Source organism: Malaclemys terrapin, chromosome 1 (assembly GCF_027887155.1).
Source record: "Malaclemys terrapin pileata isolate rMalTer1 chromosome 1, rMalTer1.hap1, whole genome shotgun sequence".
In the NCBI taxonomy this organism is placed as follows: domain Eukaryota; kingdom Metazoa; phylum Chordata; order Testudines; family Emydidae; genus Malaclemys; species Malaclemys terrapin.
The window spans coordinates 24,010,169-24,036,881 of record NC_071505.1 but is presented as its reverse complement, the minus strand read 5'-3'; the positions used below and the strand labels follow the sequence as shown (position 1 = coordinate 24,036,881).

General features: G+C 44.7%; 2 protein-coding genes across 7 annotated transcripts in view; one reads left to right on the top strand and one right to left on the bottom strand.

The window, feature by feature from the left end:
• Positions 1–1,586: 1,586 nt before the first annotated feature.
• On the bottom strand, positions 1,587–10,366 carry TMEM60 (transmembrane protein 60). 2 transcript variants are annotated; one of them, XM_054016145.1, is made up of 2 exons: positions 10,106–10,366; positions 1,587–2,243 (listed from the first exon to the last, which is right to left on the bottom strand). In XM_054016145.1, the coding sequence occupies exon 2, from the start codon at positions 2,192–2,194 to the stop codon at positions 1,790–1,792; it is 405 nt and encodes a 134-aa protein (XP_053872120.1). In that variant the 5' UTR covers positions 2,195–2,243; positions 10,106–10,366; the 3' UTR covers positions 1,587–1,789. The 2 variants fall into 2 exon arrangements, with proteins under 2 accessions (XP_053872120.1, XP_053872121.1); XM_054016146.1 differs by lacking the exon at positions 10,106–10,366 and adding an exon at positions 2,389–2,653.
• Positions 10,367–10,864: 498 nt separating this feature from the next.
• The window catches only part of PHTF2 (putative homeodomain transcription factor 2), a 150,872-nt gene continuing 135,023 nt past the window's right edge, over positions 10,865–26,713 (top strand). Inside the window, exons 1-2 of one of the 5 annotated variants that reach the window (XM_054017575.1) lie at positions 10,869–11,039; positions 12,128–12,224. The gene's annotated coding sequence lies outside the window, so the exon portion shown is untranslated. Of the gene's footprint in view, positions 11,040–12,127; positions 12,225–26,713 lie in introns of all 5 variants that reach the window. The other 4 variants (XM_054017586.1, XM_054017583.1, XM_054017592.1 and 1 more) reach the window with 4 other exon arrangements.

Genomic DNA, 26,713 nt, shown 5'->3' with positions numbered 1-26,713 from the left:
TCGAGGCATAATAGTGAAAACTACAGGGCTCAGCATCAGGGACTGAGATCTTTACATCCACCATACAAACCTCTACTACTAGAACTAAGTAACTGATAGCAGTAGTAGGAAATCATTATATAGGTGGATCACATCTAGAAGAGGATGGATATTTTACCAGTGGTGGTCTCAAATGTTTGCTGACAAAGAATAGTGAGATTTGGATCTTGGGTTCCATTCCAGGCACTGGAGCAGTGTGTCTACTAGGCATAAAATATACTACCCATTTCCCCCTAAGCTTGATTTTTTTTTTTTTGCCTCTCCCCCCTAACTTGGCCGGTGTCTACCACACCACTGGCCTTTTGTCTCAGTTTTCTAACCTAGTCAGTCTTCTTCTCCACTGTTCAGAATTCTTATCCATCTCCTTGCCCATTCCCAGTTCTCTCTCCCACTCCCTTATCTCTTTCTTCCTCCTCATAGGCTCCAGCTACACACTCCCTTAACCCCTGGACACACATGTTCCCATCCCCACTGGTTCCCAGTCAGTCTCCCTCCCTGGCTGTCTCATCTAATTTCAGCATCCTCATCTCCCCTAGCTTGCCTGATGTTTCTCCTTCCCCCAGGCCCACTAGGTGCCTCCTAGGTTACAGACCTAGTCTCCTTAGCTGGACAGGCCCACTTCCCACCCCCAGACTCTTTCTACTAATCTACTCCACAGTTTTCTAGGTCTGGGTCTTGTCCTTTCTCCACTTGCATCACATAGCTTCCACGAGGCTGCTTTGGTGTCAGCAAGGAGGTCACTGTCAGCACAGAAGAGAGAAGCTCCCAGGTATTATTTTCAGTCGTTAGCCCCAGAGCACCTATTACTTGGAGTTTGACTTCACCCTTGTTGCCCTGGGCTTTGTGGAGATGCTACATGAACACTCTGGTCAGCACTAGGAGCTGTGAGAGTTCTGAGTGAGAACTGAATCTTCTGAGATTTTTATCTCAAGCCTCTACTAAACATGTGCAAACATTTTTTGCCCAAAGGCTTATAACTTGTCCAAATTTGTGCAGATGGTCACGAAGAATGAAAAACGCACATCCCTGACACAAAGTGACTCCCTCCCCCATTTCAAATTCCTTGATCCAAAATCCAGGAGTGCTAGAGTTTTTGAAAGAGAACCTGTTTCAGAAATGACTGAACCATATTAGCCAAAAATAATTAACTAAAAAAAATCATTCTGAGGCAGAAACCCCCTGGAAGATTTCAGCCTGAACTGTTAGTCTGGCATAGTTGTAAATTACAGAAAAACAGCATCTTATGTGAAGTGTCAGGCAATTGTAATAGGCAGGGCTATTAGCCCCATTTTAATTACTTTCAGGTGTTATCAATGCTCAAAAGGAAATTTAGTACATTATAGAAAATTGTATTAGAACTATTGTAAGTAGCTCCCTGGAACTTATAGTACAATATGTAGTGGAAAACTAAATCCTCCTCCCAGAATTTAAACAGGTTGCACTCTTTAGAATGGAAGGTCTAGTAGCTTTATGAGGCGGTGAAGCTGTGTGTCACAAAAATACATGAATTCTGTTTTAACAAATTAAGTCATGTTTAGAAACACAGCTGAAGTCAAACATACTTTATTTACATGACGATATTTGTGACTGTTCTAAAATAAGAACTGAACAAATCCACTTTAATACCAGCCTGTCTTAAATAAAATTTTCAGACTGACATTTGTAGTTGCTGTGTGAAGTTTAAGCTTGTACCAAGATAGGATGATCCAGTAATTTGATACTGGTCAACTTGAAAAAGTTTTGTTACAACTTAGTCTCTTCGTACGTAGAAGATGTTATATCCAAGCTCAATCATTCCCCCCATGAGTAAGGCCCATAAGGGGATAAAGACATACACTAGTTTCATTTCAGTAAATTGTTGCAGTTTAGCGCAGAGGGCAAGGCAGAAAGCTAATTTAAGCAGCATTGCGATGAGGTACCAGGCCTTTTTCTTTACATTTTGAGAACCATTGCGAGGGTCATAGCCAGATTTACATCGCCCAGCCATTTTTACAATTAGCATAACGAGTAGGATAGTATCAAATATCCAAACTGGAATAAAGATAAGAAACCAGTTCCATGGTGCTTTATCATCCAATTTTAACACCAACATGATCAGGAAGAGTAATGTGAAAAGCCATGTGAGCAGCACTCTCTGCGCCAGGGACATTCTCATTTAAACAGCTTTGATAGGGAGTCTTTTTCCCCCAACTGCCAGCAACAACCTAAGACAAGGGAAAAAAAAAAAAAAAAAAAAAAAAAAAAAGTCAAATGGCACATCAAGAACATATGGAATATATCTTGAAGTTTCACATGCAAAAGTTTCACTTTTTGTTCTTGCTTTCAGAACCCACCACAATCCCACCTTACCTAGATAGTAGACCATATTTCTCACTTCCCTTTTATGACTCTGTTCTTCCAATGATACAAGTCTTAACACTGAGCATTTTAATCCTGGTCCTCTTCCCAAACAAATTCGCCACTCAAACCTGAATGCTTTTGTAAGCCAATTAGCCAAGCCCCCAACCACTCATGTCCCTAACAAAACATATTCTGCAGAGCAAATACAGCAATTTACAGTTAAACTATAGAAGCCTTAATCCTAAATTATCCTTAACTTTGGACTTCTCTGTGCAGCCTGTCTGTCATCTTTGTGAATCTCTCTAGACTGTGGTCTCCAAAGCAGAAACTGTATTTGTTGGTTTGTACAAGGCTGAACACATTATCAACACTTTTTCCAGTACTATGACATACACAGAGGTGTTATGTTACTTAGTTGCTGCCAAAGCACAAATAGTGTGCAAATTTCTCTAAAATAGACACTGCTCTTGTAGATAGCAGACACTCATTGAAGTGTCCTGCAAACTGCTGCTCAGACGGAATGATCTAAGGGAAACTTAATAAAGGTTAAGGACAATTTTTGTGATAACTTAGCCAATAGGCACCCAGCCCTTTGCACAGTTAGTGTTGGCTCTGACATCAGCTGTATTACAGTAATGCTTAGAGGGCAGTCAGGGATCAATGCCCCACTGAACTGCATATGGTGTGTATGCACAGACTCCAATTACAATCTACGTTTATTTTGTTCCCTATTCACAGCTCCAGTTGCTCATGATTTTAGCTTGGTGTCACAAGAGCTGGAGTTCTGAGGGCTCCTGCATACAGCCCTATATACGACCTGCTTCTACAATATTAGAGAGCAAATTTCAAAGCAGAAAAGACAGACAAGTGATTTCACAAATACCAAACCCCTCCTACCCACATCCTCAGAAATGTATTTTAGATCCATGGTTACACAGATTTTTCTGCTTCCACTATTTCTCTCTCACTCTCTATCAGGTGGTGATTTCAGGAAGTCAAACCCTATAGACATTTTTCCAAAGAGGACCTCAGCTGCCTAACAGCACATATTCAGATTGGTACAACTTTCTTCTGATTTAATCTTTAAGAGGCAAGAAGCTTTGCCCAGGAGACAGAAAAAGCTATTCCTATCTACTCGAGTGCAGAGACCCATTGTTTTCTGAATGTACTTCTCCCACATAGTCTGATTCCGAATTCTCATAGAAAGGGATAAACACCACAAGCTGCTGTCAAACAAGATATAACAAGATAAAACAAGAATGCTGCCTGGCTGGTGGGGGTACTATCAAGGAAATGTGGTCTGGAAAGGATAGTTTCATAAACACACATCATCCAAAAAGGCGACTACTTCTTGGATAACCAGATTCAGCAATTGTTGCCACAGACACCACAAGGGGAAGGATTGGAAATAAGGGAACTAGAAAGAGTAGAAACCCAAGAAACAAACTAACCACTTGTGACACAGAGCTAGGAGCATTCAGCCTGGCTAGAATGATCAAATAATTATCAATCAGATAACCAGTAAGTCAACTATCGAGGAACTCTCTTTCTGGAGGAATGGAACAGAAAGCTATAGGGGACATAGCTGATGGGCATCCTTGCAGTTTGGTAGCTGTTTGCCTTGTGACAGGTTATTCAATCATCCTGAAAATGCAAACAATTGTCATTAGTGATTCCATATTAAGAAGAGCGGAGAGAGAACTCAGCAAGGGACAGAAGGATAACAGGATGGTGTGTTGTCTCCCAGGAGCAAGTATTTGACATGTAATTGCATGATTGGACAGGATTATGAAGTAATTTGGCAAATCTCCACTGCTGATGAAACATTAGAACCAATAACTTGGCATCACATGGAACTATACAAATTACAAGAGACTTAGATTTTGAAAAGGAGCTGAAGAAGATAAAAGACCAAGTGATATTCTCATAGATCCTTCTGGTCCCATGAATAGAAAGTTGAAGGAGATGAATTGCTGGCTGCACTACTAGTGGATGTTTTGTGGAACAGTAGGCCACATTCCAGTGGGAGAGGGAGCACTATGAACGAGATGGCCTGCATCTCACAGACTGGGGGTAACGGAGGCTAAATTTCTCAGCTGGAGACTAGCAGAAGCAGCCTGGAAAGCATTAACCTAACAAAGAAAGGTGAGAGTGGAGAAGGCAAATGTGGTAAGAACTCAAATTCAACATGTTCCGAACACATTGAACAGATGTGGGAAAGTATGTGAAGAGAAGAAATTGTTTAACAATGCTAGAAGTATGGGTAACAAGCAAGAGGAACTGAAAATTCTCAATGAATAGAAATGAATAGAAAATGGATAGTGACCTTAATGAAACAGGTCTGGAATGTCAAATATCATTAGTTATAACCTGTTTAGGAAGGATAGTGACACCATAACCTGTTTTAGAGTTATGATTAATGCAAAACTATAGGATCTTGACTGCATACAGATGACTGTGCTAATTACTGGGGAGATCTGTTATAGACCACCAAATCGAAATAGGCTGTTCTTAAACTGTCCTCTAAGGCTAGGTCTACACTACCCGCCTGAATCGGCGGGTAGAAATCGACCTCTCGGGGATCGATTTATCACGTCCCATCGGGACGCGACAATCGATCCCCAAATCGGCGCTCTTACTCCACCAGCGGAGGTGGGAGTAAGCACCGCCGACATAAAGCCGCAGAAGTCGATTTTGCCGCCGTCCTCACAGCGGGGTAAGTCGGCTGCGATACGTCGAATTCAGCTACGATATTCACGTAGCTGAATTTGCGTATCTTAAATCGACTCCCCCCTGTAGTGTAGATGTACCCTAAGTTACTCCTTTTGTACCTGTTTAATGTATGGGGGGAAAAATGGTTGTTATGGAGGACTTTGATTTGAGAGGCATGAAATGGAGGTTTTGTGAAGCTGGTAGTAAAACACTGGAGTTTATAAACTTATAAATGACTATTTTCTAACACAAAAAGATACTGCACCCAACACAAGAACTGTTTTGGACCACATTATGATGGATAAAGATGAGTTAATCATTGGACTGGAAGTTGCCCATTGATCAATGATCTTGACCTGATTATATTCAATATAGACAATAACAGTCCCAACTAATAATGTATATATTTGGTGCTTCAAAGGGGCTAAATTTCCCCCAGTTGAGAAAAATTATGAGAGAAACGTATTGGAAAGAAAAATTAGATGTAAAAAAGTGAATAAAAACCATCAGTTTAAATATGTTCTTCAAAGAAGGAATACTTAACAAGAGATGTATAGCCAAAACACTTACATATACCAAACGGACAGCTTCCTTCCATAAAAATAGTGACCCAATAACAAGGGATTAGATCATCCATCTCCTCTCCTTTCCCCCTCCTCCAAAACATGTGAAATTATGGAAGAGGGGCTTTTGTATAGAAATATCACCTAGAATTCCTTAGAGGTTTCCTCACTGTATCCTGTAAAGGGCGGTTTGGGGTCGATCCTTTACCTAAGTGAGACAAATTTGTCAGATCCCAGGAGATCTTGTAGAAGCCTCTATCACTGCACCACCACTGGCCCCCAGCACTCAGGCAGGATGGCACCAATGGAACTGTGCTATGAGGAAATATCCTCTTGCAGAGAATGCGCCACAGAAAAAGGCAACACACTCTGAATGAGGAGTTGAAAACTAAGCATGGAGGCTCCTCTCCACATAGGGATGTAGGGAGCATGATATGGTCCAAGGAATGCAGAAATCTTGTCTGCTCTTTTAGGTTTCTTGAAGTCAAAATTTTGCTCTTGGAGGATGTGTGCGTGCGCAACTCACATTTATTAAAGTGGAAATATTGATGCACGGAACAAGAGGAGAACCTGACCGTAGAGCTCGGCAGGTAAGAAAAGGTTAATGTTTTGGTAATAGTATATTAATGATTTGGACTCAAACAGTTTTTTTAAAAACTGTTATACTCACCTTTAAAAGGATAAGGATATCCTAAAACAATGTTCCAGTTTAAGGAACAACCTAATTCATGTAGCACTGACTGTTCAGAGTGATTATCCTGACCAATTTTCTTCAACTAATCCATGGGCATTTTACCTTATTGAATGGCTTTAATCACAAATCTATCTTACTAGGCTAAAGCATTTTATTTCTCTTGCGTTAAAAATGAATATTTACATTTTTTAGGGAAAGAAAACTACTGACATTCACTAGCTCCAACTAATTATCCAGATGGAAAGAAATGTCATCTTCTGTTGTGTTTCTGGCATATAGTGTACAGTTGTTATTCTCTGCTCTTGGGGAACAAGTTATTGTCAGTTGCCTCGTTATTTGGGACATTTCATATTCATAGTCTCCTTTTGCTGGCTTAAAGGCACCAACAGCAAGAATCATGGACATCCCTTTTATTTTGGGATATTAGGACTTGTCTGTCCCTGAAAACTGATCGGGAATAAAATAGGGTGTTAATTTAAAGTAGATTAACTGTTTTAGTGGATGCTCTTACTCCCTCATAAATGGCATATTCCAAATTTGTTTAATCCAGAATAACTCCCTAAGTCAATAAACCCTTACTCTATGGCTATACGCTGGAGAGTAGACATAGCCTACACCAGTGGTTTTCAAACCATGGGTCGTAACCCAGAATTGGGTCACAGAATAGAAGGGATTGGGTTGCGGCGCCTCTGGTCAGCACCGCGAACCAGGCCGTTAAAAGTCCCATCGGCGGTGTTGCCCGGCTAAGGCAGGCTAGTCCCTACCTGTTCCGACACTGCGCTATGCCTCAGAAGTGGCCAGTAGCAGGACCGGCCAATGGGAGCTGGGGGTGTGTGTGCCTACGGACGAAGGCCATGCAGAGCTGCTTGCACACCGCCGCCTAGGAGCCAGACCTGCTTCTGGCGTGAGGCGCGGTCCGCAGTACCAGGACAGGCAGGAAGCCTGCCTCTGCACCCTGGCTGTGCTGCTGACCGGGAGCTGCCAGAGGTAAGCCCATGCCCCAGCCCTGAGACCCCCAAACCTGGAACCGCTTCCTGCACCCAGCCCCCTCATCCCCACCCCCCAGCCCAGACCCCCTCCCACACCGCAATCCCCTGCCACAGCCCTGAGCCCCCTCCTGTACCCCAAACTTCTCATCCCCAGCCCCACCCCAGAGCCTGCACCCCCAGCCCAAAGCCCCTCCCGCACCCCAATCCCCTGCCACAGCCCTGACCCCCCCCCCAACCCAGAGCCTCCTCCTGCACCCCTCATCCCTGGCCTCACCCCAGAGCCCCCTCCCGCACCCTGAATCCCTCATTCCCAGCCCCACCCCCACATTCCAACCCTCTGCCCCAGCCTTGAGCCCCTCCCATATCCCAAACCGCTCATCCCCAGCTCCATTGGGTCATGGGCATCAACAATTTTCATCAACTGGGTCACCAGAAAAAAAGTTTGAAAACCACTGGCCTACACTGATAGGAGTGTTTTCTTCTGTCAAGGTAGGAACATTCACTCCCTGAATGATGTTGGCTACTTTGATGGACAAATACATCTGCTGATGGATACATCAAAAGTGAGGGTTATGTCAGTAAAAAGAAGAACAGGAGTACTTGTGGCACCTTAGAGACTAACAAATTTATTAGAGCATAAGCTTTCGTGGACTACAGCCCACTTCTTCGGATGCATATTCGGTTAGGTCAGTGTTTTTTTCCCCCCACACCCCTGTGACAAGCTATGCCGCTATAAGCATCACGTGTAGGCCAACCAAGCCTGAATCTAGAGGAGCATTTCCTGCAGTTAGGCCCGGCCAATTAGGAGGAGCAGGGTTCTGGAATTCATAGCTGACTTCTGATATCATGAATGCCTCAGGGCTCTCCCTGCACTGCTGAGGTCTGTTCCCCACCCAGAGCAATTACTTGGAGCAGGCAGCAGCTGTATTCCTGTCCTCTGTGTCAGCAGGGTTCTGCCAAGGCAGAAGGTGCTTGTGAGTCACTGATGTTCCCTGAAGTGCGTGAGTCTCCACCCCTGGCCCAGGGGCGCCATTGGGGGGGGGAGGGAGGAGAGAGCTCTAGCCCCTCCACCCCTGAGTTTCCTAGGGGAGGTCTACTCACTGTAGCCCCAGACAGAGCTCCTAACTGCAACAACTTGAGCGTGATATGTGTAAGTTCTGAAGCTGGAAGCAGCATAGCCTTTGTGGCAGGGAGTTTGTTTATAAACAGAGGCAGGGTGATTATGATAACAAAAGGCTTATCATTAAAGTAAATTAAGGATCATTAGATGATCCTAAAAGCACTGCCAGGCACTTCAGTTAAAAGATAGGAAACAAAAGGGTAGGACTAAAAGGTGAGAATGGAGAGAGGTAAATAGTGGTGTCCCTCAGGGGTCTGTACTGGGACCAGTCCTATTCAACATATTCATAAATGATCTGGAAAAAGGGGTAAGCAGTGAGGTGGTAAAATGTGTAGATAGTTAGTACAAAATTATTCAAGATAGTTAAGTCCAAAGCAGACTGCGAAGAGTTACAAAGGGATCTCTCAAAAGTGGGCAACAATGCCAGAAGAAATTCAATGTTGATAAATGCAAAGAAATGCACTTGGCAAAATACAATTCCAACTATACATATAAAATGATGGGGTCTAAATTAGCTGAACCTGTCAATAAAGAAATCTTGGAGTCATTGCGGATAGTTCTCTGAAAACACCTGCTCAATGTACAATGGCAATTAAAAAAGCTAACAGAATAATAAGGATTTGTTATTTACTCCTCATAACACAAGAACTAGGAGTCACCAAATGAAGTTAGTAGGCAGTAGATTTAAAACAAACAAAAGTATTTCTTCACAGTCAACACGTGGAACTCTTTGCTAGGGGATGTTGTGAAGGCCAAAACTAGAATGGTTTCAACAAGAACTAGTTAAGTTCATGAAGGATAGGTCCAGCAATGGCTATTAGCCAGGATGGGCAGGGATCCAACACCATGTTCTGCATGTTCCTCGCTGTTTGCCAGAAACTGGGAGTGGGTAACAGGGTAACTCGATGATTGCTTGGTGCCTGTTCTCTTCAGTCCCCCTGTCGCACCTGGCATTGGCCACTGTCAGAAGACAGGATACTGGGCTAGATGGACCATTGGTCTGACCCAGTATAGCCGCTGATGTTCTTATATAGAACCCAGATGTATGTGTTTCCCCCCTCCCCATCCAGAGGTGAGGGGGCCTGATAGGGTCTCTCTCGCTCTCCACAGAGTTAGTAATAAAGTAAGAATATTAAAATTTCAAACCTAACCAGTGTCCCTTAAGTGACTTGCCACAAGATGTCAGAACATGTTGTTAGAGCTGAGTGGGTCTAATATTTATTTAGATTTCTTTCATAAAGGAAGTAGAGACAGGGCTCCCGTCAAAAAAACGAGTTTTTTCAAGTGCCTAAGTAGCTCCAGGAAACATGGTAAAAGTTGCCCACCCCCGAACTGGCGCCCCTGCCCTGGCCGGACTCGCAGCTCCCCTGGGTCGAAGGGGAGGCTTGGCGCTGCCTGCCAGCTGCGCTGCCCTCTGCGCCTCACTCGCCCCTCTGCTCTGGTCCCTGGCGCAGCGGGACGCCTCAGCCAACCGGCTGCTCCGACAGGCCCGGGGGCGGGGTCCTCTCCGTGCCCCAGCTCCCGCCCCCCCTCTGCGGCCCGCACTCGGCACGGCCAGAGGGTTCAGCCCCCCTACAGCAGCTAGCCCCGGTTGGGAACCCGTCCCCGGCCCCAGGAGACGAGAGGCCCCGCTTCTCCCTGTACCTACCAGGCAGGCCCGGGCCGCCCTGCGCAGCAGCCGCTGTCGCTCCCGGCTGGACCCGCCGCTGCCGCCTCACCCCGCGACCGAGGCCAGAGCCTTCTCTCTCCCTTCGCAGGGTCTCGGCTCATCACGTTACAGCCCCCGGCCCCCACACGCGTTGCGAGGGGCCCAGCCAGCAAGCGGGTCTCAGGTGGAGAGGAGGGGCCCCCTCATTCGGGAAAAAACAGAGCACGAGAGACGCTTAGACCGTCTCTACAGCGCGCCCATTGGCCAGCCCATCACACGATCAACAGACTCTGCCACATGCCCATTGGGCAGCAGAGGAGCCGATCAAGTTGATGCCGTTTATGTACCACAACTATTAGGTAGGCCAGATGCCCATCAAACTGAGCCCCGCCTTCGCACCATAGCCATTGGGTATAAAAGAAGCTCAATTCACACTCAGCCCGCCCACGTTTTCCCTTCTTCCAATTCAGGGACAGGGACGTCAATCAAACAGGACAGCATCAAGTCCGCAACTCCTATTGTGGTAGAGACTGGCCCATCTAACGTAATCCCGCCTCACCTCCTTTCCCATTGGATAAAATACCCATCCATCAAATGTAGTGCCCGCCCCTCTTCATGTAGTCTAGTGGGGGGGCGCCCCCTTAAATCTCACGGAAGATGGTAAGTGATGTGATGACAAAGCTCCGTATGTCTTTTCTCGGGCAAGGGCGGAGCGTCGTTTGAAGCACGGCCCCTTTTTCCTCTCTTCTATCCTGGCCGCGCGTTGTTCCCTCCTCTCTATCCCGGCCGCGCGCTGTTGCTGCCGCCGCGGCTCTGCCTCCGTCTCGAGCTCGCGCTTCCCCACAGCTGTTGCCTTTCGTTACCCCCGCACAGCTGCTGTTGTCTGCGGCGCGCGCTCTCCCCGCTGCCGCCTCATCGCGGCGCCGGGTTACCGGTAAGATTCGAACCCCAACGGTTACCGGGGTCGGGAGCAGAGGAAAAATCTCCTTACACACGGGAGGAGAGGGGGCAGAGGAGCCTACGCACCCGGGTGGGGGGAGCCAGGCTGGCTCTGGCTCCTCCGCATACTGGGGAAGGGATAAGGTGATAGTGAGTGGGGAGGGGGGCTTAGGCTCTATGGGGAAGGGGAAGGGACGAGGATGAACGGCGGGTGTAGAGCAGCTTCTACACACGAGGAAGGAGTGGGTGAGGAAAGGGGGGACTGAGGGGCTGGCAGCCGGGGGAGGGAGCGGGACTGAGGGGCTGGCAGCCGGGGGGAGGGAGGGGCAGAGGGGCTGGCGGCCCGCGGGGAAGGAGGGGGACTGAGGGGCTGGAGCTGTTGTCATTGGACCTCACTGGTCCTTTTTATTGGGCGATAGTTGGTTTAGTCTTCAGGCTAATAGACGTACTCTTCATTTTTCAAGCCCTGAACTAATGGTTCCTTCTTCATGGGGTGCTATGTGAAAAGTCTAATTTGGGGGCTGCTGTGAATAACCCTCATTTTCTTGGGAGAGGATGAGTTTGGTTCAGTAGGTGGAGCAGATGATGGGAATCACATTGACTCTTTTTCTTGCCTTCAAGGCCCTGTATCATGCAATCTCTGCTTTCATCTCTGATCTCGTCTCCTTTCATATTCTCTCCTTCATACATTGCATCCCTTCCACTCATTTGCCTGTTTTTTTTTTTTTTTTTTTTTTGCATCCCCACTTCTGTATCTTCCTCACCCCAACACTGACAGCCCCTCTGTTCCAAGCTGCCCTTATGCTTGGATCTTCCTCTCAGAAACTGTTTGTTTGCCAGGCCACCTCCTTCCCAAATTAGAAGTTCTCTCTAAAACGCCTTCTGACCTTTCATCTGTGAGAAGTGGAGGGGAAATAGCTAACAGCTAAAACGAGCAAAATAATAAAACTGTCAAGTTGTGTACCTACCTTACTTTCGTTGTCCCTCTTCCCCCTTTGTCTATGACCCTCACTGACTACATTTTGTACATTTTAGTCTGTATGCTCTTTAGACTAAAGACTCTCTTTTCACTTGTTTTATCAGGTGCCTAGTATACTTTCGGGTGCTTGAAAAATAATGGGGAGTTGAGAATTCTGGTTTTTATTCCAAGCTCTGCCAGCATCTTGCTATGTGACCTTGAGTAAGTTGCTTAATCTCTCTGATCGTTAGATACCCATTTGTAATATGATTTACCTCCGAAGAGCATTGTGAGGTTTAATTAATGTTTGTAAAGTGTTCTGAGGTCCTTTTGATTAAAAACTGGTTGAAGATAATGTTAAGTATTAGTGTTTTTATTTTGACATGGCATAGCTTTTTTTGGGTCTCCACTCTCCTAAGAGTGATACAACTACATGGTTTGGAATGTGTCCTCAGTAATCTCCCCAATTTACTACTTTATGTTGATTCAAGAAACCAGATGGCTGCATCTTTTGTTTCAACTAGGGTATCTCCTACTGATATAATCTGTTAATCCCAGTATGTGAAAGGCCACCATTTTTAGCTACATTTAGTGCAATTACTAAATGGCAGATTATATTCTCATTATGTATTACAATTCATTAATGCTCTTTATTTGCTGTTTTTGGTTTCCAGTATATGTATGTTTCTCTTTGTGAGGAGCTGTATGCATTTGACTTTTTCTGCAGCTTTGGTGGGCTCTAGTGATCTGCCTTGTTTTGCTGCTTAATTTGTAGCTCCCTGGAAAGGATTATCCTTTTCTCAACACTTTTTATTTTTGTTTCTGTAAAGTGTTCAGGAACCGATGTGTGTAAAATATAAAACATTTATTTTAATTTTAAGTTTTGGTTTATTTTTATAGCTCCTATACAGTCTTTGCAAACTATTTTCAGTGCTAAAAGGGAAAACAAAGGATACTGTTTGGAAATGATACATTTTAAGATCCTGATTCATATTTGAAATGGAATTTCCATGTAATTAGGGTTTTTGTTGCAGTGTATTTTTGGTACCAATGTATTTATTACTCTAAATATAAACGTTACTACTAATAAAATGTGAGTTTGAGTCATCTGAGTAACAACTTTGCATTCATGAAAGACTTACTCAATGTGGGTTTGTAGGAAAAATGAATTATACCGTACATAACTTTTAAAAAAGTTATTCCAGTAATGTAACATTATAAGCTATTTCTACTTTAGAAAAAGGCCCAGTGCTAGAATAGTTGAAGTGTTTCAATAAGTTCATAAATGCATGGGGAAACAAGGAAATACTAATGATATTGGGCATGGATATATAGTGTTGTTGAATTAAGATACCTCTTTCATTTTGATGGAGCAAGAGAGTTTATTCCTACACAGCCAGCAGGGCTTGGAATAGCATTGTTTGGCTCCTGTACTGGCTGGCAGGGGTCGCTGGAAAGCAACGGTCATTCCTTCTTTCCTCATTCCCGAAGGTGGAATGTATTCTAAATAGGTTTAGAAGAATTAGATTTTTATCAGTAAATGTTGGTAAACTATGATTTCACCTCACACACAAACCAACTAAAAATTTATCCATCTATAATAATCAACGTTTGCAGGTAGGCAAAGTAAGAAAAATGCTACTTGAGAACTTATTAGAGTTTGATTTAAGGATATTTACTTTGTATATTTTGACATGTGATGTTGACAATTTGTGTTATAATGGTTCTCCTTCAAATATTTGTGCACTAGATACCACTTTAGGTCTGTGTGAGTCTAGTGCACTGAAGTGGAAGATTCTTGCCAGCAGTATGTCTAGATGGTGCGTGAGCCCAGCCAAGGCTGCAAAGTGGGTGTGTCCACCACCATCCTCTCATTTCCTTCTCATTGCTAGTGGCAAGAGTCTGAGCTCCCCATAGTTTTGCAGTTCAGCCAGCTTCCTAAAAATCTTTTTGTAAATAGTTGTTTATACTAAGGTTAGTTTAATTAGTGTTAGGTTAGCTAGTTTAGTTTTAAAGTAAATCCCAGGGGTTAATTATGAAAAAATCACTGGGTTTCAAACCATGTGCTACATGCAGGGCTGTGTTCCCTGTCCCGGATAGACAAGAAAGATATTTATTCTGCTTGGGGAAGGGCATGTGAGGGACAAATGCCCAATTTGTACATCCTTGCCCACTACAATGAAATAGCAGACAGAATATTGTTCCAAGGTCCGTCTAATGGACCAGTATCAGAACTGGACCCTAACTTTGAACCGACAGATTCTGTATCAGGAGTGTCCCTCCTCTAGCACAAGACTTTAAGCACAAGTTGGATGAGAAACATTGATCTTCATCTTCTTCCGCTGTCTCATCTAAGTGCTCTAAGCGTTCTGATCCTGAGAAACATTCAAAAATCTACATCATCACCAAAGAAATTATACAGTAAGTCTTCTGGAATTGGTTCAGTACATCAAAAGCACAAGAGCACATTGGCTCTGTCTGAGGCAGTGCTGTTGACTCTGGGACCATGAAGTCCGGTGTTTTTACCTGTCCCACTCTGGAGTGATGAAAAAGGCCCTATTTTGGCATTACCGATATACCAAGCTCTTTCACTAGAGTCCCCACCTCTCTTGGTGCCTTTAACTCCTCAGATCTTTGTGTTGGAAGAGATTTGATATCTCCCTCTACAAGACTCTTCAGTCTTCAGCTTCTTCAGGACTCTTGGCTCTGTCAGTACATCCAAACAGCATTACTGTTTATTCTATGCAATCAGAACACTTAGCACCTTCAGTGCAGTAATGTTGCTCAGCACTGTTGTGACAACCAGCAACATCAACATGGTCTGCACCGTCAGTGCCAAGAGAGGGTTACTTACCTTGTGCAGTAACTGAGGTTCTTCAAGATGTGTGGCCCTGTGGGTGCTCCACTTCAGCTGATATTGCGTATTGGCGCTGTTAATTGGATATTTTTGGTAGCAGTGCGTGGTCGGGCCATGCGTGTGCAATAGCTTTCTTGTGGCGCCGTTGGAGTCTTGTTCAGCGCACGGCCCAACCCCCTTAATTCTTTCTTAACCGTCCTCGACTGAAGACGGAGCTCGGGGTAGTGCGTCAGCGTCTACTCCTAGAGATAGCAAAATAGTTAATTGTTAGCTTCAGTTTAACTTTCCTTAGGTAAGTAGTTAGTAAAATTTTTTTATATAACACTTAGTTTTTTTCTGTGTTTCCCCGGTTCCCTGCTTCCTGTGGAGCACAGACCTCAAAAAGTTCTCGGTCCACCTGGGATTTTACTTTGATCATGCCAGGCTCCCCTGGTTTAAAAAAATGCGTCTCTTGCAAAGAAGCTGTGCTGTGCTCCAATGGGCACACTCTCTGTGTAAGATGCCTCGGAGAGACACATGTACCATCCAAGTGTGTCCACCGTAGCAACTTGAAGGTGAGAGCGACCGGGATCTCCACCTCAAAAAATGATCCTAATGGAAAAATCGCTTCAACCTGAATCAGAGAAGTACACCCCGAAACCTTCTCCTAAGTGCTCTCCAACTAGGTCTGAACAAACCATGAAGGAGATAGCCAAGGAACCCGAGGAAGAACCCGCTTCTGAGGAAGTATACCTTGAACATAATTCTTCTTCTCCTGAAGAAGCCATCAGGCACCTCCACCCACCCTGTCTGATGACTTTAAACAATTCCAGGAGTTATTCAAACGCATAGCGATTAGCCAGGACATCCCACTTGAAGTCCAAGAAAATCAACAGAAACTGTTAAAAATCTTGCAACCATCTTCTTCCTCGAAAATAGCCCTACTCATAAATGATGCTATTCTAGACCCGGCAGAAATAGTGTGGCAGACCACAGCCACCGTTTCTGCCCCCTCTCCCCCCAGTGAAAAAAAGCGGACCGAAAATATTATGTGCCAGCCAAAGAAATGGACTTCCTGTTTGCCCATCCACAACCAAATTCTTTAGTGGTTTAAGCTGCTAACCACAGGACCAAACAAACTCAACACTGATCTACACCACAGGGCAAAGACCATAAGCAACCGGACCTTTTGGGCCGCAAGGTCTACACCAACTCAACATTGTAATTCCGGTTTGCCAACTACAGTGCCCTCGTGGCTAAGTATGATTTAGACAATTATGGAAAACTCTTCGAGTTTACCGCTAAGATCCCTGAAGACTGGAGAGCACAATTCAAATCTGTGCTTATTGAGGGACAACTGGTCAAAGGATGGCCCTAGAGGCCTCCCTGGATGTCGCTGAAAATGTGGCCCGTACCATGGCCACAGCTATAGTGATGCGCAGAGCCTCCTGGCTATTGTCATCCGGCATAGTGAAAGAGCTACAAGTAAAGGTAGAGGACCTACCTTTCAACAAAGATAAACTTTTTTCGGCCAAAACCGACAAAGTTCTTCACACCATGAAGGACTCTTGCGTGACTCTTCATACGCTCAGTATCTATACACTGCCCCCTGAAAGGAAGCAGTACCAACTCTACCAATGAACCAAGGATACTCAATTTACCTGCCTTCAATCCAGACTATACGAGGTGGGCAGACACAAAAATAGGCCACCTTGATGCTGGCAGACACAACCACAACCCGCGGTGTCTCAGCCTTCAGGGCGCATATCATAGTTTTGAAAGTCTGGTCAAGGGTCTGAATGACCTTCTCTTGACACCAGCCCTTACCTGCCCCTTTGGTCATCGCCTGCACCACCGCCAGGCGTGGGAGCGCATTACCCAAGACCATTGGGTCTTAGAAATAATATAGTTTGGCTATTCCATCCCTGTTACTTGCCCCCCACTTACTCTCCTCCCCATCCCTCTTCAGGGACCCTTCTCACAAGCACCTCTTAAGACTGGAAGTAGACAGCTAGATGCTGTGGAACAAGAATCAACACAATATAGAGGGAAGGGTTTTTATTCATACTGTTTCTTGACCCAGAAGAAAAGTGGTGGATGGCGCCTGATACTAGACCTACAAAAACTCAACAAATTCGTACGCTCCCAAAAATTCAAGATGGTCACCTTAGGCACAATAATCCCAGCGCTGGAACAGAGGGACTAGTTTTTGGCCCTCGACCTTCAAGATGGAATAATAGAATATCAGGGTTGGAAGGGACCTTAGGAGGTCATCTAGTCCAACCCCCTGCTCAAAGCAGGACCAATCCCCAGACAGTTTTTTACCCAAGTTCCCTAAATGGCCCCCTCACGGATTGAACTCACAACCCGGGGTTTAGCAGGCCAATGCTCAAACCACTGAGTTATAAAATGCATATTTCCACACTATAAGTACATCCATCTCACAGACTATTCCTCCAGTTCACAGTGGGACACGACCATTTCCAATACAGAGTGCTCCCGTTTGGACTATCTACTGCACCAAGCGTGTTCTCCAAAACCTTTGCAGTAGTTGCAGCTCACCTGTGCAAACAAGGGATCATACTTTTCCCATACCTAGACATTTGCCTTCTCAAAGGTCACAGACAGACAAACAATCACACGTACACAGACAGAAACAATCACACGACTGACCATCAACCTCTTTCAAAAATGGGGGTTGCAACTGAACATCCAAAAGTCGATATTGGTACCCACACAACAACTAGACTTCATTGGAGCCAACCTAGACTCAGTTCAAGCCAGAGTATGTCTACCTCATGCCAGATTCCTGGCCATCAAACCTCTCAGACACTGTCTCCATCTGCCCACGAACTGGGACACATGGCCGCCACCACATTTGTGGTAAAACATGCCAGGTTATGCATGTGGTGTCTCCAGGGCTGGCTGAGTTCAGTATACAAACCCACCAAACACAGCCTCAATATGATGGTAACACCACCTCTTGAGGTGCTAACATCTCTACAGTGGTGGACAAGGCCCGAAAACCTTTGTGTAGGGGTCCCTTTTAACCACAGACCATCTTAAATCATGATCACAGCAGATGCCTCCCTGCTGGGCTGGAGGCACACCTGGACCAACTCACAGTACCAGGCAGGTGGTCTCCATCAGAGACACGCCTTCACATAAACCTTGCTGAAACTCAGAGCAGTAAGGAATGCTTGTCTCCACTTTCTACCACTCATAAGGAACAAATCAATTTGTTTGATGACTGACAATGTCACGTGCACTTCTACATAAACAGAAAAGGGGAGCCTGATCCCACTCTCTGTGCACCGAAGCCATGAGACTATTGGACTGGTGTATCCATCACCACATCGACATTTCAGCTTCTTACCTTCCAGGATGCCAAAACACCACTGCTGACACACTAAGCAGAAGGTTCTCACAGGAGCACGAATGGGAATTGAACCCTACAATCTTACAACAGATATTCCATCAATGGGGTTTCCATACATCGACTTATTCGCCACAGCGCAGAACCACAAATGCCCTCTGTTCTGTTCCAGGGCAGGACTCGGTCCCTGATCTCTAGGGGATGCTTTTCTAATCCAGTGGGACAAGACACTTTTGTGTACATTCCTGCCAATCCCGCTGATACATAGTCCTATGCAAAATACAGGGTGACAAGGCCAAGATCATCGTGCGTGCCCCAGACAGACCTGGTACCCTTACCTGTGGTGTATGTCTTCCCTTCTCCGCAGGCTCTTCTGATGAGAACAGACCACCTGTCATAGGCCAACCGCCAGATCCTCCATCCACAAGTGGAGAAACTCCATCTGAAAGCATGGTTTTTTCCATGGTTCGGAACAAGTCAAACACGTGTTGCTGAACAGCAGACATGAATCTACGTGCAGTACTTACCTGCAAAAATGGAAATGTTTTTCCACATGGAGTCTAACCAAACAGCTCACTCCCTGCACCATGCCACTACCAATGGTGCAAGAGTACCCTTTAGAGCTGAAGAACTCAGGACTGTCCTTAAGCTCTATCAAGGCACACCTCATAGTGATTAATACCTTCCACAACAAGATCAACAGATTCTCGACATTTACGCTTCTGACTACAAAATGCTTTCTGTCTGGCCTCCAGAATCTTCACCCTGAAGTACACTCACCCACGCCCACGTGGGATCTGAACTTAGTGCTCAGGGGACTAATGAGACCCCTCTTTGAGTCACTGGCTACCTGCTCATTACTACACATGTCTAAGAAGGTAACATTCCTCGTGGTTATAACATCTGCTAGAAGGGTTAGAAAGATTAATGCACTAATGTCCAATCCACCGTACACAATCTTTTTCAAAGACAAGGTCATGCTGCGACCTCATCCGAAATTTCTCCCCAAAGTGGCGTCAACCTTCCACATCACCAACCTATTAATCTCCCTACATTTTACCCTAAACTGCACAAAACCTCACAGGAAGCAGCATTTCACACCTTGGATGTCCGAAGGGCTATAGCCTTCTGTCTAGACAGAATGAAACCTTTCCGTAAATCCACAAGGCTGTTTGTCTGAACGACTGAACGATCCAAAGGTGCTGCAATATCCAAACAACGGCTAAGTGGATATCGAACTGCATTCTCTTATGCTACCCCTCGCATAAGATAGAAGCCCCAACGGGGATCAGATCCCATTCTACTTGGGCTATGGCAACATCTGTGACATTTCTGCACAATGTACCCATTTTGGAAATTTGTAGAGCCGCCACATGGGCATAAGAACATACTTTTGTCAATCATTATGCCATTACACAGGACTCCAGAGTGGATGCCATACTAGGCCTTATGGTCCTTTCCACTTCTATGCACGTAACTCCAAAGTTGTCTCCCTCTCTCCCCCCCCCCCCCCCACCGTAAGGAGTACTGCTCTACATTCACCTGTAGTGGAGCACCCATAGGGACAGCACTCGAAGAAGAGAGGGTTATTTACCTTGTGCAGTGGCTGAGGTTTTTCGAGATGTGTGTGTCCCTGTGGGTGCTCCACTACCCAGCCTCCTCCCCTCTACTTTGGTGTTCTCTTCTAGGACTCTACAGTAGAGAAGGAACTGAGGGGGTCTGGCTGTGCGTGCGCTGAATGAGACTCCAACAGCGCCATGAGACCGCTACTGTGCATGTGTGGCCCAACCACCGAAAACTTCCATACTATCAACATGGTCTGCGCAATCAGCACTAGCAGTGAGGCTGATGCTGCTGATGCAGTCTACTGTGCTAACATAGCTGGCACCGTTGGAACCTTTGATGTTGTCGCTCCATTCTCTTAGGCTGATTCTGTTGGCACCAGCAGCTTCCCTGGTACAGTTAGTACTGATTGTATCCTCGGCATTTTGACCACCTTATCCTGTACCATCTATTGATTATAGGTGGTCTCCTTTACTGATATCTCCTTCAACCTCAATGGGCCAAGTGTCACCTCCATACACATCTACATCAGCATACTGGCATCATGACTAGGGACTTGGTACCTAGGGAATGGTGGTCTTATAAGGAATCTACTATATGGTGCCCTTCTCAATGGGTGACCTAGGTCTTACTGGTCATGGCTGTTCAAAGACAATTTGGATGCTTGTCAGTGTCTCATGCTGAAAAGAGAGTTCTTTCTCAACCTTGAGAAGCCCCTGAACCAGTTCCTTAACCAGTCCTTCCCCTATCCAGGTTGGACCTTCGTTGAGAAAGGAGAAATAATGGAGGAACACACAGATGTTACTCCATATCTTGTCATTGTCTGTGGCCGATATGTTCATCCCTGAGTGTCTCTCCTCTCCCAGAAAATTACAAGGTGTTTCAGGATTTGATGAGACAAGTGGCCAATTCTCTGGGAATTCAGGTAGAACTCTAGAGAATCAGCAAACCATCCTTGATATTTTACAGATCCCAGCTCCGAGAAGGGGTGCCCTTCCAATTAATGAGGCTTTTGTGGGGCTATCAAACTCTGGTAGACCATACCATCCTCTGCCAAGAGAGTGAATAGATATCAAGTTCCCCAGAAGGACTTAGATTACTTCTTTACTCATCCCATTCCCAGTTCATTGGTGATCACAGCAGCAAATGAACACTTGTGCCAGTCACACCCTAAATTCGTTCCTAAAGACAAGGAGCATAACAGACTCAGCCTCTGTGGCAGAAAGGCTTATTCCACATCAAATGAGGGTGGCAAATTATCAAGCTCTTTTGCCCAAGTATAATTTTAATTTCTCTGTAATTGCTAAGTTTGTGGACAAACTGCCGGAAGACTATAGAGAGCAATTTATGGCTTTAGTCTCTGAAGGACACCTTGCAGCAAGGATTTTACTCCAGGCAGCAATTGATGCTGTGGATACGGCTGCATGATCCATGGCCTTTGGAATTGATGTAAGATGTTCCTCCTCTCTCCAGGCATCAGAATTCCTAAAGAGCTGCAAAACTCAATTGAAAATCTGCCATTTGAGGGCTCTAGGCTATTCCCTGAAAATTTTTTTACCCTTTTCTTTTTTGCTATTAGTTTAATGCCCTCCTGACTACTCAGGCCAGCCTGTTCCTGAGGAGCTTGTTTCCCCTTATACTGAGGTGGAGGCCGTCCAAATTATACAGCTGTCTTTCCCTATAGAAGGAGGACCAATGTTCCATCAAACCAAAATCCTCCACTTATTTAGCCAGCAATTTGCTTCCAGAATCTTCTGCCTTCTGTCTTCCTATGCTTGTGGGAAAGGAAGGATCTCAGAGAAGATCACTGGACATTCTTCTTCTTTAATATGTTTCCAAGTTCCCTGAGGTCCTCTATTATCTGTGAGATATCCCGCAATGAAATGTCTGTAGTGCTGATATGAACTATCACCAATGGATCCTTGCCTGTCGCCTTTGACACTTTTCCAATCTTGGAGTGAGATCTCGTGTCTTGGGTCCAGGAAGGCAGCACACTATCCTTTTTGTCTGCCTGTGCCTTGCAGAATGTTCTTTTGCGCACCTGCATGAGTGCTTAGATCCCTAGACTGGTGGTTACAACCATGCAGTATTTTCAGTGGGGGTTGCTTTTCTAGACCCAGAACTGACCATGACATTAGTAACACGTGTGTCCAGGACAAATTGGGGTGCCCATTTTAGCACACTGAAGGAATAAGCTCGTTGGTCATGTGAAGAAGTCTCTCTCCACACAAATGTGCTGGAGCTGCAGGTGATTTGCTGAGCAAGTGAGATGTTTATGCCCACCCTCAGGAATTGGGTAGTGCCGTGTGTGAGATCCAATTGGTTATGTCAGGAAGCTTTCCATCTTTGGAACATATAGATCAGGAATTGTGTATCTCCCATCTTCGGGGAGAGAAAAACACCATTGGTAAAACCTGCTGAGGGAGTCATGTGGACCATTATGAGTGGTCCATCAGAAAAGGACATACTCCTTCTGATCTTTCAGCAGTGGGGAACCCCGTTAATAGATTGTTTTTGAGATCTGTCATGATCAAATTCAGGAAGTTCTGCTCATGGGCGAGTCCACAGGCTGGTTCAGTCACAGTCCCCATTTTCTCCCATGGTCTGGTCCGCTACTTATATACATTCTGTCCACTTCCTCTCAACCCCAGGGTAATCAGGAAGCTAAGACAAGATAAAGCAACATTGATTTTAATAGCTTCATCTTGGCCAAGACAATGCTGCATCGAGTCTCTATCAGCCCTCCAGTAATGTTACCTCTCATCAAGGATCTCCTATTTCAGAACCAGAGTCAGTCACTGCACCCAAACCTTCAGTTTTTCCTTCAGGTTCTTACTGCATGGATGATCTTTGGCTCAATGATCATGAGAAACTCTACTATACAGATGTTCAGGAAAGATTCCACTAAGGCCACCTATGCTGCAAAGTGGAAAAGATTTTTCTCTTTGGGAGCCATCTCATCTAGTCTAATATAAGACTAATGTGCTACTGCATGGACATTAGTTATGTACTAGATTACTTATTGCATTTGGAGTCATTTGGCCTTTCGATTAGCTCTCTAAGGGTTCATCTAGGGTCCATATCTGTGGCTGTCCCACTGTTAGAGGGTTTTTCTGTTTTTTCTCACCCTCTGTCCAGTTTTCTGAAAGACTTAGTCTCTATCATCCAGTTTCTCATCCAGTAACCTGTCCTCTCTCCTCCACTGAGAATAATGGCTCATTCTACCAGGGCTCAGTCTGCTTCTTCAACCTTTGAGTAACCATCCTTCTATGGACATTTGTAAAGCAGCAATGTGGTCTTCTGTGCATATGTTTTCAAGACGTTTTGCTATCACTCAGACCTCTTGAGATGATGCCAGTTTCAGAAAATCAGTGCTTCAGATGATCTGAAGTTCCACCGTCTGTTTGGGAACTGCTACAGAATCCTCTAAAGTGGAATGTAAGATTCACAATCGCTGAGAGAGAGTTTGTCTTGCAGTAACTGTTCTTTGAGATATGCTATGCACATATACATTCCACAACCCTCCCACCTTCCACACTATTTCAGACAATGTTTCAGAAGTGGCAAGATGGAACAGAGAGGGAGGCGGCAGATATAGTCCCCCTCCCCCCCCATGCCCTAGGCTGGACGCACAAAGAGAGATGAGGTGCGTGCCCTGCCTAGTGGTATGGCTGGCAAGAGTCTCCTACTTGAGTGCCGTGGGTGCACACGCTCTACTTTAGGTGTTTATCTGTGCACAGCACATCTCGAACTACACTATTGCAGGTGAATAATCGTTTTATAAAGCTTTAATGTTTTTAATCTCAATGTCTAGTGTCATTAAACAGTTGTCTGACCTCTTCATAATTTTCTGCAATTGTAAAACTTTAAAAAATCAGAGAAAAATACGTTGTTAAAATTATAGAAAATAAAAATCATTGTACCAAACCTAGTTTTAAGCACCAGCATGTTTTTAGCACCATCCTCTATTCTTCTGTAAGCTTCTGAAATTTACAAGAAGATGGATTCTTGTGATTTCAGTATTCTCACTCACATGGGAACACCAGAGATGAGCACAAGTACTTGAATTTCTATGGGGAAGCTCAGTGCACATGTGTATGGTGTACAGATTCACTCCTGAGATTGATAACATAGCTGATGATTTCATTTTAGCCTTGCAGCCATTCTTTAAAAGAAAATAAAGTCCTTTGAGATTCTTTTATCATTCACCAAGACCTCATCTTATTGTGAACATCTGTCCCATAGAGGGCAGCTGAACATAACTTTAAAGGAAGCATTAAGAGGAGATCGTTTAAGTTTAACACAGGGTGTTTTCTCTCATAGGTACACTGTGGTGCTCCAGTGTTCTTCTAGTCTGTAATGGTCCAGAACAGAGGTGAAAGTAAGCCGGTCCGGTCTGGCACACCGTAGTGGCTCTTGCCAGTAAAGTATGCTAGACAGGACCGGCTTCCCCAGGCCGGCGATTTAAAGGGCCTGGGGCTTCCACCAGCGGCAGGAGCCCCGGGCCCTTTACATTGACACCAGAGCCCCAGGGTGGTGGAGGCGGCTCTGGCGGTGATTTAAAGGGCCCTTTAAATCACCGCCAGAGTCCCCGGCTGCCACCGCTACCCCAGGGGCTCTGGCAGCGGGGCTTGGGCAGCGATTTAAAGGGCCCATGGCTCCCCTGCAGTAGCAGCAGCTGGAGCCCCGGGCCCTTTAAATCGCCCCTTGGCCCAGGGGCTCCCAGCCGCCTCTGCAGCTGGTAGCTCCCGGGATGATTTAAAGGGCCTTGGGGCTCCCAGCCGCTGCTACCACTGCCGGATCCCCGGGCCCTTTAAATCTTGACTTAAAGGGCCCAGGGATTTAAAGTCCCAGCCTCTTCTGGTTGAGGCCCCGCCCTCTGCTCAGGACTCCGGTGTACCGGTAAGTCCTTCAAGTTACTTTCACCCCTGGTACAGAGTAAAGCATATGGGTAGAGAACAGAGATGACTTTGACAGTATATATCTTTGAATTGTTTTCTTACTATCTAGCCTAAATCTCCCTTCCTGTAAACTAAGCTGATTACTTCTTGTTCAACCCTCTGTGGACATTGAGAACAATTGATTATTGTCCTCTCTCATAGCAGCCCTTAACAAATTTGAAGACTTATCAGATTCCTCCTCAGTCTGTTTCTCAAGACTAAACATGCCCAGTTTTTTTAACCTTTCCTTACAGGTCAGGTTTTTCTAACATTGCCCCAAGCTTTTTCAGCAGTCCTACTGCCTAGCCAGTTATTTCCCATTTTGTGTGTTCCACGGTCTAATTACCCATTGTGTGAAAGGATTTCCTTTTAATCAGTTTTGAATTTGCTAGAGTTTGAATTTCATTCACTGACCACTCATTCTGGTCTATTTTCTCTATGCCATTCAATATTTTATATACTTTTATTATGATCCTTTGTTTTGTTGTCTTTCTAAGGTAAACAGTCCCATTTTTTCAGTCTCATGAAGAGTTTCCCATGCCCTATATCATCCTCCGAGACCTTCTCGGAATGCATGTTAATTCTGCAATATCCTTTTTGAGGTGATGTGACCAGTAATGCACACAGTATTCAAGAACAGGATGCATCATTGATTTATATAATGGCATTATAATATTTTTACGAGTTATTCTCTGTCCCATTCCTTATACATCCAGATGTCTTGTTTTGCTTTTTTGACCACATCCGCACATTGAGTGGAAGCCTTCACTGTGTTGTGTATGAAGAAGCCAGAGTTCCTTTCCTAGGTTGATAGCAATTAACTAAGAACCTTGTAAGGTGTATGTGTAGTTTTTCCCTCTCACGTGCATTACTTTGTATTTATCAGCATTGAATTCTATTGGCCTTCATATTGGCCATTCATTTAGTTTGGTTAGTTCTCTGAAGTTGATCCCCAATTCTTTCTAGTCTTGACTAATTAACATACATAACATGCACATGCATCCGATGAAGTGGGCATTCACCCACGAAAGCTTATGCTCCAATACGTCTGTTAGCCTTAAAGGTGCCACAGGAATCTCTGTTGCTTTTTACAGATCCAGACTAACACGGCTACCCCTCTGATACTATACATAACTTTGTTATCTCTATGTTTTGCTACTTGCTCCCTTTTCCAGATCATTAATAAATATAGTAAACACTGGATCTAGTACAGAATCTTGAGGCACCCTGCTGTTAACTTTTTGTTATGATGAATATCAATCATGTATAATCCTACCTCTTGTTTTTAGTTTCTGACCCATGGCAATACTCTGCCTCTCACTCATACCAACTTATTTTCTTTAGTAGTCTCTTGAGAGGAACCTAATCCAAAACCTTTTGAAAGTGTAAATAAGTTTTATCAGCCATTACTCCTCTATCAATTACTTCACTGAAGTGTTCAAAGAATACTAATAGATTAGTGAGATACAGGTTTCCTGTGGAGAAACTGCTGGTTTGACCCCATCATATGCTGATCTTTTAGATATTTTACTGTTCTGTTTTTTAATTATCATTTAAACCAGTTGTCCAATACAGATGTAAGGCTTGTTGCTCTGTAATTCCTCAGATCACCCCAAGAACTTTTTTAAAATATAGGCACAGTATTGAGAGATTGCATGTTTTTGTTAGCAGCTCAGTCACTTCATACCTAAGTTCCTTCACAAGCTCAGTTGATTGTAGTTTATAGAATGTGTTGAAAACTTTAATCTGGGAGTGGTTTTCTACTTCCTGCATGCACTCATTAACATACCACAGCTTTGTCATACCAATTTCTTGCTACAGATCCACACTTAAAAATTCGTGGTATTATGACTCTGTAGACAGGTGGCCAGGAAGATCATCACTCTGGGTTGGGGAAAGGGGAACAATACAGCATACTTCAAGACAACCACTGTTTCTGGCTCTTGTTTTTGACCATTTATTAGGCATACAGCTACCTGACTAGTATGCACAGTTT

Excerpts from the sequence above, each read along its gene's own strand:
- TMEM60 (XM_054016145.1), bottom strand. The coding sequence starts at position 2,194 with ATGAGAATGTCCCTGGCGCAGAGAGTGCTGCTCACATGGCTTTTCACA.